Source organism: Gavia stellata, chromosome 8 (assembly GCF_030936135.1).
Source record: "Gavia stellata isolate bGavSte3 chromosome 8, bGavSte3.hap2, whole genome shotgun sequence".
In the NCBI taxonomy this organism is placed as follows: Eukaryota; Metazoa; Chordata; class Aves; order Gaviiformes; family Gaviidae; genus Gavia; species Gavia stellata.
The window spans coordinates 14,964,941-14,986,224 of NC_082601.1; the positions used below are offsets into that span (position 1 = coordinate 14,964,941).

Below are 21,284 nucleotides of genomic sequence, written 5' to 3' on the forward strand. Positions count from 1 at the left end.
AGGATCTTGACTATACAGAGATGGAGGTGTTCTAAGCCCTTGGCAAGAACATCTCTTCGGAAGGCAAGGGCATATGTCTTAAAACTAGCCAACCCTCCCTTACTGGCACCAATATGCCACTGCAAGTTCAAAGAAGGGTAAATCAGACATAGCATTTACAGATACGTGCAGCTTCTTAGAGAATCCAGCTGTACGAGTAAAGCAAAGTGCACAACTGCAAAACCCATTAGCATCACTTGGGCTTTACAACCTGAGAACATTAAGTAACAGCACTAGCTGCAGGCACCTCAATGAAAAGCAGCAGTAAGGAGTGGTAAAAGGCAAGCAGATTTCTTTAATTTAATTTTGTTTAAACTGCTGCTTATTGTAAATCTCAAAGAAGGCCTCTGTTTCCTCTCTGTACTCTTTATGTAGTAGCAGCTCCTTAAACCACATAAAAGAAGTGGGACAAGTTGTCTCCGAGAACATTTCATGGAGTTTAGATTTGTCTGAAGGAGTAACATGAGGATGAATTGAGCTCACAGGCTATACAAAACAGGAGTTATATTCCAGTCCTGAGCCACTACATCACTCAACCAAAAAAACCTCTGTCTTGACCTGTTATATTGGATTCACCTGGAAAAGAAGTAAAACAGAATTTAGCCTGAAGCTTTGAAAGCCCCGTCCTTTCAAAGGTAAAGTCTCCTTTTATTCCACAGACTAGGAGATTTTGTCAAACTCTTTCACAAAGGTCACAAGAACAATAACCCTATGCCCTACAGCCAGAAAGCACCTAAGAGGCATCTCATGACTTGATACTTCAAGAACAACTGCAAGTGATAGGTTGTGGCCCAGAAAAACATCTGTGACACAGATTACTTCAGCAGAAACCTAAACATCTTCTATACACAGCTTCAGCAATGTAAAACACCACCAGTGCCTCAGTAGTCAGTATATCAACTTCATGTCACCATGTGATTCAAAGGGAAAATGGGACTCAGTAATGCTTTGAGCAAACACAGGCATGACAGTTATTATTGCGGCAGATGAAAAAGGGACAAAACCAGGGCAGAGAGGACACTCAGCACATCTGTGACTGAAAAGATAAAAAATAATAGAAGTGTCCTGTAAGAATGACAACAGAGATGAGGAGAACTGCTGTGATATCACCAGGGAGGGCTGCTGGAATGGCTGCAATGCAAACACAGAAAAGAAGGAACTACAAAGTTTGAGAACTATCAACTTGGAGATCACATAAAAGCTTCAAGGTGACGCTATAGTGGAAAGTTTACTGCCTGTGCACTAAAGACCTTTCTTCCATAAGATTCATAATCCTGGGCAGAGCTTGGTTCTGCTGGACAAAACCTTCTTAGGCTAGTCTGAAACAGAAGAATTATTTCCTTTGGCAACTCCTGATCATAGACCTCACCAGTTTCTGCACCAAATGCTAGACTTGTTTCTTAGACCTTGCCTTCCTTAACATAAAAGGTGACATACATCAACATGTATTTTTAAATGAAACAAAAACCATACCAAAGCAAACGGAAAACCCTCCCTTGAACATGCTTATCCCACTGGTGAGAAAACAATCAACCCGTGACCATCATGTTACATACTGCCACTGCTGGGAAACATTCGAGATATACATGCTGATGCTGCAGTCACCGTGTCGTGTAGAGAGCAGAACTAGATTTAAGCTAAATGACTCAGGTGCTGGTAACAATCTAGCTGTATTAGTATGAACTGCAGCATAAATAACTAGTGTACCCTACTGAAGAATGGTGACTGCAGCATAAGAATCTACATGGTACAAGAACTTAAAAAAAACCCCAGAAACACTGTCTTGGTATTTATGTAACAGCATGATACAGGCTGCCCAGTCTTTTAAACATCTTTGGGTTGTTCCATAGGAGGAACAGCAAACGTACATACAAAAACCCCAGTTTAAATTATAATGCTCCCAAAGCTCTCTGTTGGACTTTACCATTTCCATTTTTCCAGACTGCACTGGCAGCAAGGCAGAGCAGAACAGCAGAACTTCCAGAACAGCATCTGAGAAGTTCCCTTCCTCAGCGGTCTTGTGATTTGAGATGCACAGAGCACTTCTGAAGCGAGTCTTTAATATTTGAAGAGAGAATTCTTTATTCACAGAATGTGCCATAACTCCTTTCGAACTATATGCAAAAATAAACCCCAAAATTCTAATGAAGATACAGAGAAAAAGAAAAAAAATGCAGCACAGCAGTGTTTCAAGAGAATACATAATTCACAAGTTTAAAATTCAAGCACTCCCTTCCTATGCCTGGAGCTCTCTTAAAATATTAATAATCAAATCTCTTCGGTAAGTGTATGGGGTATACTTTATTCTGAACCAGTGCCTTGGGAAAAGGTTACCACTCGGGGCATACATTTTCATCCCTTGTTTGCCCATCAGACCACGAAGAATCCTGTTGCGGGACAAGATTTTATCATAAAATTCAACCCCACCTCTGGCGTAGTCTTTGGAAACAGTAGCTGCCTTTCTGTCAGCCTTGCAGTCTAGATGATAGGTCATAGCATCGTAAGAAACATAATAGCACATTAGTCCACCAGCAGCAGTTATGAGGTTACAGATGCTGCGAAGTATCATCGGGCCAGGAGATAACCCCAGAAGTACCTTTATACCTCTCCCACAGAGAAATGTACCAGCTAAGCAAGTTGGAGCCACAACTGCACTTGCTAAAGGGCTGCTGTTCTGCAAATACGCAACTTCTCTGGCAATGGCAAACTTCTGAGCTTCAAGTGAAAATGTCAGAGCTTCTTTCAAAGCAACACCTTCATTGCTCTCCCAGTCTACTTCCTTGCCATTGATCACAACAACATGGTTGACTATTCCTTTTTTATCCTCAGCTGTGCTATCAAAATTAGGCGGGATGCCCACCAGAGAGCCTGCAGGCAGCCAGGGGATTCCAGCGCTCACAGGGTGAAAGCCAGAAGCTGCAAAGGCTCGATAGGAGTCAGTGGATTTCACATCAGTATCTTGAAGGACATCCTGAAAGACACCACAGAGCTTCTGTGAAAGCTCAGCTGGCTGCCCCTCTGACCAGCACTCATGCAACCGTTTGAATGTCTGCTCAGGAAACAGATGATAGGAAAGGTTAGTGCCAAACAGTCCCATGCAAGAAACGGCCAACAAAGTGATCTTGCGCTTCTTTAACCACACAGATGCCTTCCGCAGGAACTGCACTGCCATAGTCAAATCCTAACCTGTTTATAACACAAAATCAGGAATTAAAGTGTGCATAAATGGGACTCTGATCTCTGTAGCATTTTAAAAAACAAAGCAAAAAACACGAGAAGAAGCAGAGCACAATAATCAAAGAAACATTTTCTCTTTTACATTAACAAAACACAAAACACCTTTATAGAGAAAGTGATACTCATTAATTTTTGGGCCTTGGAATATAGGACAACTGATAGAGAATGAACTTCTCCCTCTCCTCCAGTAAATCAGTTTACCGCAATAAAGACAATAATAAAGCCACCATACTTCCTCCTTCCCCCAGCAATCAATACACATTCGGTATTTATCCAACATACTTGTCTAGTCCTTGCCAGCACAATCCTACTGTTGCACTCCACTACAGACACAGACTACAGATATTAAGGCCACAAAAAGCCAGTAATTAGACTACGCTAACCTCCTCTACAGTACAGCTCCAAAAATTTTCATCAGTAACCTCAATACTGAATTCAGTAACTTGAGCTTGACTACAACTTCCAAAATAGGATTATATTTTGATTTGAAAATTTCAGGAGACAGAATTTTCCTTTAGAGTTTGTTCTAATGGATTGTCAACCTCACTATTAAATAAAAATAAAATAAAGAACAGTATGTGATTTTTCTAGTTTTTTTCAGCTTTCAACTTCCAGGTAGTGGTTCTAGCTTACTCAGCAAAAAGCTGTTTTCCGAAAGCAGCACGCTTTCAGTAGCTACTTTTAAAAATTTGCCTCTGAAATAATTTCTCTGACAAATAATACGTGCAATCCAGAGCAGAAACTGGAACAGAAATGGTTTCAGGGCAGACAACTATGTTGTGACTCTTTAAATAAGCAGATAAACTTTAAAACTTTCAAACCTGCCAACTCCTTCAGTTCAAGAATCCTGCTTCCCTTGGGGAGTATCAGTTCCTTTTACGGTCCAAGCCGTATGATGGGCTCTGCCCAGGAAAGGTCCAATCTCTTAAAAAATCCCATTGGCTACAGAATTTTCCCCTAAAATGATGTTACTATAAAGATATACAAGTGAATTAGGCACCTAAATCCAACAGACATCAGTGAAAACTGGATGCCCCTGTTTCCATTTGCATCTTGAAATGCATCTTCTCTCAGGGCTTTAACACATGAGCTTCAGAGAATCTTGCTGCAGCTGTTGAAGACATTAGTATTTCCAGCTGTCCTTACAGGAAGCCGAGGTGGCAGGAGGAAACTGTGCTTTGATACAACAACCAAGGTCTTAGCATAGAGTATCATCAAAGGTGGGTTTCAGCTATGCTGCTGGGCTTTGTACCGCAGCAGCTGAAGCACAGACATATGCTGTCTTCTTCCACTCACGCTGAACAAGAACCTCCCACAGAGGGGTAGAGTGGACAACTGGGGGCTGTAACATCATAAAACAGCACTGCATGACATGCCAGGATACACCAGTCATGCTCAACAGCAAATGAATATTAACCACAGGGAAACAAAAAGGGATTAAATTAAAGGCAGTGTTTTAATGATATGTTATTACTACTCCTTCCTATGAAGCTCCTTCAGACTGTAAATTCACCAGGGGAGGAATAATCTTGTTTTATGTTTATACTGCACTGAACACATACTGAGTGCTGAATAAAAACAATGATGCATGTAAGTATACAATAATTTAATATGTATTTCTTAGTGTAAGAAGTGGTGGTATTCTTACATTCTGCTGAAGACTGGAGGTGGTGATTTCTTTGACAAAATTATCTAAGAAAAACATGCTAAAGAGCCAAGAGCTTGGATGAAACCCAATTTTGGGAGAAAACCTCCTTGATAATAGAGCTAAAAACCAGAGAATGGTAATACTAAACCCAAATGACCTCTTTGGAGTTAACAACCTCTCGGCAAATCTGGTAGTCTAGATCTGATTGAAAAGGTCATGCCATTTATGGGGGGGGGGGGGCAGCACTTCAAAGGGCATGATTGTATGAAGACTACCACTTGATCCACACGTGAAGCTGAGCCAAGGACTTGCCAAGTTTCTCCCACTCACGTTAGAGACAGCCGTCTCGTTCACATTGGCTAATAGACCTTTTTAAGATTAGGAACATAGCAAGGAGAAAATTTAGCCCCTCAGCTTATGGGGAAAATTTAGCCCCTCAGCTTCCCAGTGTGGGGAAGGCCAGACCATGCTGAAAACCAGTCTACTCTCCTTTCTTGCATGACCAAATGGTGCTTGCCAAGCACACGGGATGCTGAATGCTCCCCTCTGCCAGCAACTCGGGCTGCTGGGAAGCACACCTGGACAGGCAGGCAGCCGGCAGCCCACGGGCCATCGGCTGAACCGCAGGGAAGCGGGGCAGGAAGCACTGTGCTTATCTACACACTTCTCCTGAACAGCCATAACGGCAGGATACACCTCAATGCATTAACACTAACTTTTTTCCTGCTTCAGTCATAAAAATTGTAACAGTAGCTAAGAATTTGTTAATTTTTTTTATTAGATTATCCTTTGTGCAGGCATGGTTTCAAACCTTTGTGGATAAACCCCTGGCAGCCCAGGCTGTGTTCTTGACTGGATTACGCCCAACAGTCCTGCCACACACCTAAAGCAAGAATAAGGAGGAAATGCCACAGAGTATTCATTTTCTCACGATAGCCAATACTCATGAAAATAAAAGGAAAAATGCCCTCGATACCTTTTAGCATTCGTGCTTTCAAACCTTCCCCGAGAGTCAGCGCAGACTCTCAGCTCCTGCAGAAAATCCCACTGCAGCCCTAACTGCATATGGCATCTTTATTTTTATTCATGAACTCTGTGCAATGTATGTATAAGGCAGGCAACCGGAAACTACGAGGCAATTTAGACAGACCATATCCTGCAAACTTAATCATTTACTTAGTTCCCATAAAGCCACAATAACGCTTATAAGGTGGTCTCTCCCAAATGCTGAAATACTATTTCTATCTGTGGTGTTATGGGCACTTATTCTCACTTAAGTCTGAGAATTTTAATAGCTGAAGCTCAAAACGGGGGATCTCTACGCAGGTTTTGTCCTAACACTTGAATAAATTCATTTTTTCTAACTGCATGTAGCCGAGGGGAAAGCCCAACTTAAAACAGTCAGCCAGGAAATGGGGCGAGGGCCGGACCCGCCTCCAGAGCTCAGGATTTCAAGGCTCCCTTGTCGAAAAATAAAACTATAAAAAGGCGGTGGGGGGGACGCGGCTAAAAACGGCTCTACGCGAAGGGCAGGCGAGGCCTCGACCGGCCCCGGGACCAGGCCGTGGGGGCAGCGCCCCCGTCCCCCCCTTTCCCTTCCCTTCCCCGCCCCGCCATGGGCCCCTCGCCTCAGGCCGGCCTCGCCTCCCCGCCCCGCGCCCGCACCTACCGAGGCTCCCCGCGCCGCGGCCGAGGCGGGGCTCCGGCCGGGCAGCCGCCTCCCCGCTGCCGCACGGCGGGCGGAAGGGGCAGGGGAAGGGGCGGGCGGTGGCCCCGGCATGGCGCGGGCCTTCCCTTCGGTGGGGTTTGGGGTGGTCGCGTTTCCAAGCGTTTGAAGGCCTCGAGTGAACCAGCGGCAGCAGTGCCCCTGGGGGAGATGCGGCCCTCTGCCCTGCGCGCAGCATGGCGGGGGAGAGCGAGGCCACCGCTCGCTGAGAGGCTCTGCTGCGGCCTGGGGAAGGGACCAGCTCTCTTCCCGGAACCATACCTCTGTTCGGTGTCGTTGTGTTTCGTGCTGTAACCAGCTCCCAGCGTCACTCCAGCAAAATACCTTACATACGTATTATTAATAGAGCTCTCCCACTGCAGTGCCGGAACACTTGCTGGGAAGGCAGTAAGTGGCGTAACTAGCATCTGCCACACAGGATTTCTTTCCTCTGTCATCCGTAATAGGAAAATAACACATTCTTGTTTTCTCTAACGTTATGATTTGCTCAAAGCGGAAGATGGCCAGTGTAGTTTCTGAATAACCCCGCGTGGATTTGTTCCACAACCTGGGCACGCTGGGAAGGCCCTGGCAAGGTCTGTCCTTTCCTCGGCAGCGCTGCTTTGCTGGGGTGCAGAGGTGGTGGGTGACGGGGCAGCACCCTTTGGCAAGCGCTGGCCTCTGAGAGCATGGCTGCGTTAAGTCCAGCCTTGCCCCTGAGTTGCACAGTCCTTGCAAAACAAGGACAGAGAATAGCTTTTGGTCAGCTTAGGATTTTATTTGTGTAGTGGATACTAGAAGATTGGGTTTGCCTCATCTATAGGAAAGGTATGGTGGTGTTTTAAAATGTCCCTTCACATCAGGCAGTCATTAGGTAACTATTTTTCAACAATCCAAATGGAAATAATGCTTTGTAGTGGGTTGAGAGATGGCAGAATAGAAATAAAAACAAGCCGTGGTTATTACCTACTTAGATTAATTTTGACAGATCTTTCTTGCTAGCCGCCCCTGATTTAGGCATCTCTTACCGTTCCTAGACCTTTTGACCTGAGATTTGCTTTCGCATAAAAGGATTAAGATTGTAAACTGAATACTTAGGACTTTTCATTCAAATTCAAGTCTTCCTCCAGGACTTATATGAAAGTATCCTAATGAAGATATTTATCCAATGTTTTTCCTACTAGATGACCTCATGCTTGTCCCCTGCGTTTTAGAAATGCTAAACAGGCCTGGTTAGGCGAAGGCAGCATCTCTCCCTGTTGTGAACAGAGGCTGTTAATGACAACTTTGGTTTTAACTTCCAATAAACAAGTTGCTAATTGCTAAGAAAAAACACTCCTTTATGAGAGGGCACAGTTCTATCCTTGGGTTATGGTTTTATGCAATATGGCAAGGCAGATGAACGGTTTGCTGCCATCCAAAGGGAGAAATCAGAGGAAAGGTCCCACCTTCCCCACCTCTCTCTCTTCTTCTGAACCACTTACTTTTTGCCAGATCTGGCATCCATCAAGCCTTCTTGTGCACTGCTTTTAACTCACTATCAGCAGAAAACATAGTAACGGAAAAAAAAAGGATCATTTTCTACCAGGTTAGCAAGCTGAACAGGATAATTGAAAAGTCTGGAAAGTGCCAGGGCTGTAACAAGGTGGGAGACAGGTAGAAAAAAAGGAGAGGAGAGCTTCATCTCCCCCTTTATATCAGCAGAAAGCTGTTATAGCCATGGGTCTGCAGCCTCAGCACGTAGCTTCATCATCTGCCAAAACTTATCATTTGCAAGTTGGCATTGACATTCATACTTCATGCAGATGTACAAAGAAAAAGTGCATGCAGGTGCTGATGGACAACTGGAGACCAGACTCCTCACTGACTGAAACACACAGTGTGATGATGGATTTTGAAAGCCTGAGAATCACTGAGGCTTACTTATCCTACTGGTGAATATGGAGGGAGGGTTGGATGGGTTTGTACCTTCTGATTTTCTGAAAGGTGCTTCTGCCTTTTCTACCAGCTGGAGATGTCTAGAAACTAATGGTTTCTTATGCAGAAGCTCAAGAGGCTGGCACAGCATTGTGTTTGCACTATGGTTTCTCTTAAAAGCTTTAAAATAAATATGATTGTGAAAAGCAGAGACCCCAACTTTACGAATCACCATGTTGGCATGATTCTGGTTTCAGAAGCAGCTGTTACAGCAAGGAAGGTGAAAGAAAACTGAAGTGCACCCTATTTCTGTTGCATAAGCACATCCTTACAGTGAGGGATCAAGGGATATAGACCACTTTTAAATTAGCCTGCTAGGTGGTGCTGTAGGACATGCTGTAAGTTAGTAATTCAGAAATATATTACAGTTGTCTGATGTTTTGCCAGAAGACATATAGGTGCCTACCATCACCCGCCTCTCTAACTTACAATTTTTATATATAAAGTCCTGTTGCTACATTAGCAAAAAGGTTGATTTTTAAGTACAGAACTAAAAGTCATTGACTTCTCTTAATGATTTGTGTGCTCTCACAGTCTATTTTGCTTATGTAATATCCAAAGTAAATGTGGTCAGTCAGTGAATGTCCACCAGTCTGAGATACACATTTCTTCCCCCAACCTCTTTTTCCTCTACGGAGTCAATTTATCTGCCCTTTTATGCAAGTTTTGGGGTAATCCAGCCTCCAGACATAAGCTTTAATAGAGGGTAGCATGAAAAGCCTTGCAATTCTGGCCCAAATTTATGCAGTGTTGCATGTCCTAAACACTTCTTCATGTAGTTCAGTTCTTGCAGGTGTCAGGTGGAAGAGACACTGCAGGACTCTGGGACTAGGGAGGTGTGCTGTGTGAGTCTGTGATCATAGAGTAACATTGTTAGCAGGAAGAGAGATAATATAAAGTCTGCAGGGCAGGGATCATCTGCTAGTTATCTATGGAAGCAACCATGAAAAACAAGGGACTGGACAGTGTAGACATTAGGGCCTTCTACAAGAGTGTTTGTCAACTTAAAGTCAAAAGGGCAGAGAAGAAGTCTGATGAATAACAGAGGAAATATTAGAGAGCAAAAAGATCCTGAAGTGAAATGTGTTGGCTGCTCTGGGGAAGATCTTGTCTTGAAGGAAGGCTATGCCATGTCAGCCTGTTTTTTGGTGCAGCTACCTGGACCGCTTTCAACGTTGCTGAGTGTAGTGCTTCAGTAATGGGTGGTGAGCACATGGAGGAGCAGCGCAAGGCCCTTAAGCAAAACATACCTAGAAAGTACCTGTATTAAGATGACTTACAATGACCCCTGCTGGAATTACTTCCAATTCAGCAGAAGGCAGCAAACAACACACTGAAAACTGATGTATTAAGTGACCATTAAGGTTCTTGACAGGTGTCAGAAGGTCAAGCCTGTTCATACTTAAATGGCCATCTTACTGCACTGAAGGGGAAGAAAAGCTGGTGGCAAAATGGCTTTCCAGCCTGTCACTCTGAGCAAGCTGCATGTCTCCATATTGCAGCTAATAGCGAAGTGACAGTGGGATTGAAGTGTACACAGCATTGAGCAAAAGCATGAAGGTGCAGCTGTTGAGATCTCAGCAATTTCAGTTCCTGTAGAGATCTCAGCAATTTTAGTTGCTGAAAATGGAAGATACCAGCCAATATTAAGAATATTTCCTTGCATGTCCATTCCCCCTGCTCTTTTTATAGTTCCATCCCAGATGGAACATTCACATTGTCCAGCTGACGTGGGATACAACTGCAATTTTTGCCTGTGCTCTAGGATTTTGCTGTGGGCTCGGATAGCACAGGGCAGAATCCACATTTTCCCTTGTGTTAAGGTTTGGCTGGAATGCCAAAAGCTCTGCCAGTCTTATGCTGCTAATCAAAGCCATGTGTAAAAAGTAATAGGATAAAAAGCTTCCTGTCTCCTTGTTAAGCTTTTTCTGTAGAAAAAGATGATCTGTTCCCAACTATTTATCTTATTCCTGGGGCAGGCATATGTTCTTATAGATAAATACATACCTTGTTCTGCCCTCTCAAGAGGGGTGATACATAGACAAGTATGGTAAAGGATGAGCATTCAGAAGCACAGCTGTGGGAATAGAACAGGGAATTCTATTTCTGGTCTCAAATCAAACCTTCAAACCCCAGTATTCAAGGAGTGAAAAGATGGCTAATTGTGTTGTTGGGATTGGCAGGTATATATATCAAAGCAATCAAAGTAAAACAAAGAGACTTTAGAGGAGCTGGGAAGATATTTTCTTCCCAATGTGCTACAGTTCGGAATTGGTCATGGATCAAAAGCTAGTGTTTTAGAAGGCAGCAAAGAGGCTGTGAGGCATTTGGCTGTCTACATGACTTTGTGGGACTAACTTCTGTTTCCACTCTATTTTCAAAAGCTCTGTTCCTGCGATTAGCTAGCTGTAGTGAAAGGAAGGTAGCTATGGTGAATGAAGATGTCACACGTCTTCATAATACAGCTAATTAGCACCATTTCCCTTCAGAATTGAAGCAGCATGTCTTAGGGAGGGGAGGATGCCAATTCTTAGAGGCAATACTATAATATTTAACAGATTTAATCATACTATCTAACCTTGATAATATTTACAATTCCTGATACCCTTACTGCAAAGGTAATGATATTTGACAGCAAGCAGAAATTGGGGCTGTTTCACTGAGTCAATCAATCAGCCTAGGTTGTCACTGGTCCGTGGTGGGAGTACTTTGCAAACACTATGACCTTCCAAGACTTACTGCAGATAAGGATATATTTTCCTATCTCATTAGTAGCTGTGGAAGATACAGACAGAACATAGGCTATTCTGGCAGGAGAGAGCCAGGGAGCAGAGACTCTGTGAACCAGGTCTTTGGATTCTGTTTTATGTTGTGGAACAAAACTTCAAAATGTTTATAATCCTGGCTCAAAGGCAGAGTTGGTCCTAGCTCTTGCTGGCAAGACTAGGAGGCACAGCACAATTGCATTCAGAGGATTCCTCTTTGGTGAAAATACCATGAAGAGGATTATTATTAAAAATTCCTTTTTATGCATAGCTAGAACGATACACAGTGACATACCTGGAACAAGACAACATAAAGATCCTAGGAATAAGTGTATCTCTGCATCAGAAATGTTGTCTGTAACACATACAGTGTTCCAATATAAGCACTGATTGAGAGTGTTGATACGGATGCAGTGCCCAAAGAATTAGAAATACGTGCTTTGCTTAAGAAAAGCAGAATGGTGGTATGGTTGAATACTGGAGATGAAATGCAATTAATTTCTTCCACTTGTTCTCAACAGAGCATGACTTTGTACACCCCAGTTCTGGGGCAGATTATCAATAGAAATAGCTGGATTAAAAGAAGAGGAAATGCAAGTTGAATATTAAAGTGTTATCTATTTGGAACATATTGAATTAATGGAAACCCAACTGGTTTAAGACTTGCCTTATTCAGTGTTATAACCAAAGCTTAGATCCACATCTCTACTATCTAGGGAAAGAGGACTCATGCTGATAATAGTAGTGAAAGATACATTCCGTTAATGAGAAATAATTTTCTATCACCACTGGAAATACAGCATTTTCTTTATGTTTCCCTACTGAGTGCCAGTTTGCTCAGTGGTTTGCTGGAGACTCCAAGTCCCAAGCTGTGGAGTTTCTAATTTAAAAATAAGTTCTACATAACTACATATTTTTTCCACACTCAAAGTGGCATCTAATTTTTTCCTCAGTCAGAAAAATCATAGTTAAAATATTTAAGAAAAGGTCATCATGAGAAGATGGGATCATGTATAGCTGTAACCAACAGCATTTTTTATTGGACAGTATGTCTAACTGGAGAAAAAGAACAGCTTCTGTGTGGGAGCTGCTCAAGTCTTACAAGGAGTGTGTAAAGCAGAGAGCAGTCACAGTAAACCAAAGCTGTTTTCTATAAACCAATTGCTCTGCTGAACCAGGTGAAATATGTCTGCTTTGACATTGTGGTATGTGTCTGTGTGTAGGAGGGGAGGGGTCTGATCCCACTTGCGGAAAAGCAGATGATGTTCGGCCACTGAACTGTGTTTCTATTACAGCAGTCACTTGAGGATCTTACAGTACTTCAAGAAAAATTATTGAGCTGTTCTTCAGACTGCACAGATCTGAGACTGGACATCTTGCAGTATTAAATGTGACTAGATCAGCTTTTGTGTGCTGCATCCTTGCAAATGAATTAAGTTTTGAAGAGATTCCTCTCAGCTAGAAGTCTAAAGAAAGCCGTACCATCCAAAGAGACTCATTCCTGTTTAAGCAATAAGTTTGATCAGGAACAGACAGGTTTGTTTACATGGTTTACTAGTGTCTCTAAGTACTAGCTTTCCAGGTCAATAGCTTTTTCAGGGTAGTTACTAAAATGAAATATGGATACCACAATATCAGGTTCATTTATACATCTGTTGCCACTTCAATTATATGTTGCCAGTGATGCCTGATGAAGTTTACACTATATACAGTTTTCTATAGCTGGCTTGAAGAACAAACGTTCCATCTACAATCATATTCCAGGTCTGAACATTGAAAAAGTGAATTACTACAGGCTGAGTATCGCTGGAAATGATAAAGCATGATCATAGTACAACAGTAACATTTCTGGATTCTTTCATATCCACCAAATAACTCTACTTGAGGAGAAACTTCTGTTAAATCCCTGAGACAGACTTCAAGCCAACCAGCATCCTATGAAGGGGAATGTATGTTGGTTTACAGAAAAAAGTTTTGTTTTAGAGAGGCTATTGTTTGTATCAAAGTCTCCTCAAGAGGGTGTTACATGTTCTTCAAATCTCCTCATGAGACATTAATCGAATCCAAAATAGAAACTGTTGTTTTTTCCCCCCAACTAAAGGTACTTTCCAAGGAAAAGGTAAAAACAAGGGGCTGAGAAGGTCTGTGGAATATAGTAAGGATAACATACTACGTGCAGATGAACAAATGTGAAATACTATGACAAAGAATATGCAAGGCAGGAACCTTGTGATTGTTAGACCGCGCCTGCAAAAGCCTATTATCACAGTGGTTTGCATTTGTATATCACAAATCACAAGGGAAGACACAGGGATAACACTTCAGAAGATTGTGAAACTGATAATCCACATTCTGAAACAGAAATTGTTGAATGCCAAGAATGGTTTGCATTCATCAGAAGTAATCTCCCTACTAATCTGGAGTTGATAACAGTGACTGATCTCACATGTTACATCTGGAGAATCACATGGGAGTCAACAAACTGGAGAGTCAATCAAAAAGCTGGAAGCTGCATTTGGAGGAGCAGTCTGTGTTATCCATAAAGACAAAGGAAAACTTACCATATATTACGATAACTACTTACTGGTTAGCTTGCCAAAGATAATTCAGTGCTAAAAACAAAGCTGAGAGCAGACATATTAAGTGCAACAGATATCCAACTGGTTTTCAGAGAGCAACTTCACAGATGAGCGACAACATCTGAGAACCAGGTGAGTCACGGTATCCTCAGCTCGAAAATGGAATAAAGTTTTAATAAATATATCTATTTCTGTCACATGATTTCTTCATACAAAGTTAACAGAATGATTTAAGCTTATCACCCAGAACAGAGAACTGAAACTCCTTCATTCAAGATAATTCATGTAGTCACATGTAGACGTCACACTACCATGTGTGTCTTAATGAATAACTGAAATGACTGATAAAGCTCTTTGGCTCCAAAAATTATTTTCTGTACAGAAAATAAGGTGATGGGCCCTCAGAAAGCATTCAGTCTCACACATGTGCTTCTTCAGCTTGGGATAGCATTGATAGGATTGAGGAGATGATGCGTAAAGCAGGAACAACACGTCATGAGCCAGAATTGCTGTTCCGTCTCCACTGGACTACAACCGAGCAGCCCCCAGTTAACATTAAAAAGGTAGCATGCTTTGCTAGGATCATGGCAGGAGAGCACTGTTTGGTCTCTGTACGTTCATAAGGTGCAACAGTCCGTGAAGGGTTGCAGAAAAGGGAAACCCCAGAGCCCAAGGCAACATGCAAAGCAGCAAGGTTATCAACAGACCTTTTTCAAGCTCACATGGACATAGTTTTCATCCCTTCTGTTACTAAACTGGGTGGCATTATATATATATATATGCTTAGGAGGACAGCATTGTAACCAGCAAGAGTTGATATTAGTTTACAATGCACTTTGGTATTCTGATTTGCTGCACACAGATATCAGTATTTCATCAACTGAAGAGTTACAGGATGGGAAGACTTATTGAATACACTTGTGAACATTTCAGTTATTTATTTTGCTTCATGCAAAGGAGCAACTACACTGAACAGTTTGCATGGGAACGTGCATACAGAAGCTGTAGCCCAGGGGGAAAAAAGAAATAATAAAACAATCAATAGACCTGTTTGCGCTCCAAGCCCATCCATCCATGGCAATAAGTCAGGAGCAGGGAGAAAAGCTTCATTTGCACAAAGACCAGCAAAATAGGAAAAAAACTAAACATACATTTTCTTCCCTGTGTTTTCCCTTTCTTCTAAAACAGACATTTGATTTGCCAGCAAGTTCTCTCTCTCCCTTAAATCTCCCCCAAATTAATTAAGAGACTCTTCTCATGATCCAGGCCACCTGAGTCTTGTTTCCTTTGTAACTTGCGTATTTGATAAGCATGAAGAACCATTTCTAATGATGTGATCAGTGGGTAGTTAGTCATTTTACACAAAAATCAAAATCTCAATTGTATGTTTAATATTGTTAGTGTAGGGGAAAGAATCTGATAAAAATGCTGAACCTTAAAACCCTGTTCTGTTAATAACAATCACAAGGACAATGTAGTCCTAGCCTAACTCCTACCCAACAAAACACAGTGTCTGAAAGGTTCAGCCTGGTTCTTTCATCTTTTCTTTGCCTCTACTATTGACCACTGTATTTCTTGTTTTATTCTGTAAAGCAGTTTATGGTGCAAAATGTAGGCAATGTGCAATCTGAAATAAAGCTGCTTTTAGCACAGAGGATGCCAAAATTAATAGCTCTGAATTTTAATGAGGAGATGCCTGATTTCTGTTCCACTGGGATTGCAGAGAGTAAGTTAATACACATGAAAATAGGGGAAAAAAATAAACAGAGCAACCAACTTTGTGTAGGATTTCATCCATTTAAATGACTGTAACAAAAACTGGCTGCAATGGACAAAAAGAGCTTTCTGTTTTTCAGAGACTACATGCCTCAGCTTTAACAACCTGCATTCCCAAGTTATTGTAGGTCCAGACAAGGAATATCAGAACAGGTTTGTTAGGGGAAAGTTTGCTGCTTTCAGGTCATTTTAGAATCAATCTGTCTGGACAAATTGTGCCAGACTGTCACCACCAGCTGAGCACTCATGCCACCATCTTTACCCTGCCAAAGTACCTCTGGAGTGACCTAGAGAGCCTCTTTCTCCAGCTTGAAAGTCTGTGCTGAGCCCCTGCTGCCCACAAATACTGTTTAGCATCTAGTTGCAAGGCTTGTTTTGATTGCATATGCTAGCAGTCAGGCTGTGACTAAATGGCTATTGGCAAAGGTATTGAACTAAAGCCTAAAAGAAATGGAAACATTCATTTGGACACCAGTGGGCTTTGGACCAAGCATACAAAGAATAAAAGCTCTAAAGCAAATAAGGCAAAACTTCAAACTTCCCATCTAGTTCCTTCCCTAGTCTCTTGTAATCAGAGGTGACGTTCAGCTGTTAGATGCTATCAAATGCTATCTCAAACCATGGCAATTAAAAGACCTTTTGAAAAGCTCCAGAGAAAAGAAAATGCATTTGTGTTGACATAATCAATTCTGGATAAGCAACACGTAGACCAGTTTCTATTAAAACTCTTTCCCAAAAAGTCACTAGAACTGCATGTGCTCTTCATTTACTTAAACTGTGTTTTCCTCTCCTTCTCCAAGCAGAAGGGTGGTCTGCTTAGACTTCTCCAGGTAAAGAGACATTTTTTCTTTTGAAAAACAGACTGACCTCAGTTATTCCTCATGCTGGTCTTGAATTGATACTAGTTTAAAGTAGCTAGGGACTTTATGCAACAGCCAGATGTGTTCAGAGCCCTGAACACCTTCCAGCCCATGCTAGACACAAGGCTCCAAATAGTAGGTGGGCCAAGTAAGCTCACTGTGGGGGGAGCATGACAAGAAATACAATTACCTGGTTATTGTTGCATTGTTATGGACAAGAATGGTTTCAAAATACGTCCTGAATTCCAGCTCCACCTCCTCTGCCCAGTGAAGATCTTCTGTTCAGGGGGAGATGCCTTATGACGATTTAAAATGTTCTCCCACTTCAGTCACCCTTTAATGCACACATGCCATCTACGCTCTTCCAACTGACCCGGTGGCATTTTACTTCTCCTCCGCACAAGTGACCCCTTCCCCGCAGCACCAGTTGCTGGGCTCTGTGCCACATGTGCTGGTTTCCATCAGCTGCCAGCCAGCCTTGGGCACCAGCCCTCCAAAAACAGGCAGCAGTTGCGAGAGGCAGTTCTAACCCCCACCCTTTGGTGGTTTTCATATGGCACTGCTAGAAGAGGCGCCAGAAGACCAGAGTTTCCCTGCCAGATTTCTTGGTGCTTTATGGACCAGTCAACAGGAAAAGGTATGCCTGTGTTTCCCAGTTAGTGGTTAAGAGAAGTCTGTCCGCTTGTGGCACGGCCATTGACTAGCACGTGTGATGAGAGAGCGGGGTGGAGCATGAGCTGGCCAAAACTAGCATGGGCTTAGCCCCGTCAGTTCTCCAGGGGTGGTTTCATTTTGTCACCCCCAGTGACAGCGTCTTACGCACTTACACAGTGAGGGACCTGTTTAGTTGTAGTTAAGGAATTTGGAGCAGTCCATAGGGGTTTCTACCTGATAATTATTCTTAGGAGAAAGGCTTCAGCTTGGTGCCAGAGCATCCCCTGTGGGCAGGGAGGGAGAAAGGGCAGCTGGCAGAACGCTGTCCCATGCCATTTTTCACCCACCAAAGCTGAAGCTCATCCGGTTCCCTGTGAAGGGCTGTGGGACAGACACTCTTGACTAATTTCCACTCGCCTTATCCCAAGTGACCTTCTGTTTCCAAGGATGATGAGGAAATAATTTGCCTCAGCAGCTTTGTCTGGCAAGTGTTATCTTTTGCAATCTTTAATTTTTCTTTATTCAAATGAATTGCTTTTCATTTCAATTTAGCTTTAAACTTGGCTGTGTGACTGGGAGGAGCTTCTCTTCAGTGCACAATAAACAGTGTGTTCCGTATCTCTTCCATCCTTTAATATCTGCACAATAGCAAGAGCTGGAAAGCAGAAACACTGAACCATTTTGGTCCAGGAGTGTCACTTATTTCTGTGAGAGCAGCCTGAGGTGTCACACGTATCACGTAAGAAGTGACCCCATTCTTGAATGCACAGATCACGCAACATAGCTCATTTAATTTGCAGGCTCAATGCTTCATAAGTGATACTTTCCTCCAGGGACTGTTGTGGTAAGACATCAGGGTAGAGAGCTGTGTTCTCTCCTCTGTTTTTTAAAGCTTTGCACTAACCAAGAAAGCTTCTTCTCCTCCATCCCCAAGTAGAAACTCCAGTTCGCTATAAATCAGTTATTTACAGTTCTGTACCGCTCCAGATTTTATGGAAAATACCTCTATTTGACAGAGGATGGCAAACGGTTTGGAGGGGATTCTTCTGATTTTGCACAGTACTCGGAGAGTCATTATCAGAGAGTTCATTCAAGCATTGGTAAAGTACTGAAATAGAGTATTAGCAGATCCTAAAAATGCCCTCTGGGTTTAAGCGAGCAAAACATCAACACATTCTGTCTAAACACAATTATATGAATGACTGAAATTAGCTGTAAGGGTCATTAACAAGTCAAAAATGAAAAAAATTCCTCCTCTACACCATCCTGCTGCTCTGTGTTACAGTATCTTCCTTGCACAGTAAGCATGCACAGCTAAGAGCAGGTGAGATTACCGCTTCAAAGGACCTTTAGTAACTATGAGTAGGAGCAGAGTAAACCTCGGTAGGAAGCCCCTATTCTGTCTGTTGGAAGGTGCTGGACATTGTAAGGACAAATTCTGAAGCAGAGAGTGCCATGTCCTTTCACAGAGATCCCCACACCACGCTTTTGTATGTACTCTGGATAACTGAACTTTCCTGGAAAGCCTAATCATTATTTGGAGAAAGTCCTGGGTACCGTAAGTCCTTCTGCAAACTGCCACCCTGGGAGTTGCCCATGAAACATCAAGGTGCCTACTGTGAATGCAGCCTTCTGACTTGTAGTGTCAATTGCCTTAGGTCCTCCAAGGAAATGACTGGCACAAAAGCATAGTTTTGAGAGGTGTAGTCAGAAGTGCAGACTGTGCGCTTCCCACTCTGATTGCCACCATCCACCATGCTCCTTGGTCCTGAAAAATTTGCATTGCTATAGCCTGAGTAAGTGCATCCAGAACGATGAGCTCTGCCTCTGGTAGGTAGGACCAGGACAACTCCAGTCTTCTTGCCCTTAAATCTGGATCCCTCTGGGCTTCTTTTAGCATCTTTTGGGTGTTACTTGATATATACCCGAACTGGATTTAGCTCTCATGCAGAAATTTAGGAAACTGTATGAACCCTTCCAGTATGACTCTCTAATTTAAAATTCCCCAGTCTTATCAACAGTCCAAGTTAGAGTACAGATAAGTAATTCTTTAAAAGAGAAGGGGTCTGCAATTCTGATAAAATAGCAAGCAAACAGTGCAAAGAGAGAACAAAGTGACGTTGCTTCTCTTTCTCCTTGTAGCTTAGAGAGTAACCCATCTCATCCCACTTACTGCTGAGAACCTCCATCACGGACTAGCCGCTTGGTAACACCATTACATGCACGAAACCCGACTCGCAGCCCTGACAGAGGAGGCGAAGCATGCCCAGCATTTCTCTACCAGTCTATCTCCAATCCCAAATTAATCCTGCCTGGACATCCCACCAACTAATCAGGTTTACTGCCTCAGCTTTAACAAAACCTCAGGTAGATGAGGAGATGAGTATCCACTTCATTAATCCTCTGCCTGATCTCCCAGTGCACGGTCCTTTTAAGAAAGAAAGGGCAGGCACACTTTGAAGACATTAAGCTACAAGCCATTTGCTAACAAATTTTCTCTCTTCCTCCAAACAGACAAGTGCTCACTGCTGCTCAGCATCCAAGTTCAGGATAATTATAGTGACCTCCCAGCTGTCACTGACAGAAGTGCGGAAGGCAGATTATGCATAAAGTTCTCTATGGCTAAAGCCACCATATGTCCGGGTTTCACTGGACACATTTCACAAAGCCGATTTTCTACAGGCTGAAAAAGGACTTTGGCCATTTGTCCTGAACTTGTGCATGTCTGGAACCCCTCCCAGGCTGGATGACACTTGGACCGGAGCCATGAAACACGCTCAGACCCCCTGCACGGTGGCTTCAGGTATGCTGCAGTCACCATGTTTGTGCTGCCCATCTGCTGGGGCACAGCCTGAGGAGCCTTGAAAATCCAGAAACAGAGGGAGGCTCAACCTTAGCTCTGGCAGCTTTCATCAAGAGAGGGATCAGAGAGCTCTCTCCTGCCTCCAGCTCCTGCAGGCACCTCCCCAGCATGGGCAGGAGGAGTTTGAGGCAGGAGGTAAGAGCCGGTGCTCTTTGGCAGGAGGCTGCTTCTCCAGAGAGGAGCTGACGTACTGCATCACTGCTGCGAGGCGTGCTCGTGGTGAGGTGTGGGGAGGCAGCCCTGCCTGCACAGCCTCCCTGCGTGGCTGCCTGTGTGCAGAGAGCCCCATGCTAGGACCTGGCAACCGCAAAGATCTTGTGAACTGGGGGTTGTTACAGCATTAGCTACGCCTTGATTAGAAAATGCATTCTGCAACACATGGCTTGTACCTCAGCTACGAATGAAGAAGGTTTTTGACTGTAACTCTTGGCATTTAAATGGCAATCTGCATTCTTCCAGTTCTGGAGATTTGTAGGAGATGTCCTACAGACATGTGACCATAAAATGAGATCACCTCCCCTCACCACATCTCCATTGAAAGACTCAAGTTGGTGAGCCTCAACCAGTTTAATTCACCAGGAACTTTTTAAATGCTTTCTGGATAAATGTTTGTTTAAGCTTAAAAAAAAAAAAAGAACCCTATGCCAAAGAAACTGAGAAGAAAACAAACTATTGGAGCATGCAGGGCTTGACTTTTTCCCTCCAGTGAAACAACATAGACATTTTAATAATTAAGCAGTTTCATAATGTTTGTAGAGGGAAATGGAAGTTTATTGCTTCTGCTGTTTCTATAAAGACACAGGGCAAAGCATGGGGGCTTGCAGAGTAGAAGACTTAGGAAAGGGAAGGGAAGGAAAAGAAGTGACGGTGCTATAGGGGTGAAAGAACAAATCTGTAACTCCCTAGATAATATTTACAGTACTGCAGTGGGAGCTTGGTGAAGGAATGAATGAGTCAGGGTTTGGGGCCTCATTTTGTAAATCAATATTTTTGCATACAAGGAACTTGGGTGAGTACGTACAGGACTGTGGTTTAAGAGAGGCCCTTCAAGCCTGACCCAATGAAAGCTGAATTGTGCAATTCTGACTCATATTTTAGGATCACTCATGCTCTAATTTAAATCAATGGGAATTTTTTTACTGACGTGAATGGGAACAAGATTAAGCCTTTGCTCCATTGTG

The 21,284-nt window shown here is 43.0% G+C and overlaps 1 protein-coding gene across 1 annotated transcript; it reads right to left on the minus strand.

The window, feature by feature from the left end:
• Window positions 1-2,252: 2,252 nt before the first annotated feature.
• TMEM177 (transmembrane protein 177) lies at window positions 2,253-6,629 on the minus strand. Its single transcript, XM_059820656.1, has 2 exons — window positions 6,594-6,629; window positions 2,253-3,225 (listed from the first exon to the last, which is right to left on the minus strand). The coding sequence occupies exon 2, from the start codon at window positions 3,209-3,211 to the stop codon at window positions 2,276-2,278; it is 936 nt and encodes a 311-aa protein (XP_059676639.1). The 5' UTR covers window positions 3,212-3,225; window positions 6,594-6,629; the 3' UTR covers window positions 2,253-2,275.
• Between the last annotated feature and the right edge of the window lie 14,655 nt (window positions 6,630-21,284).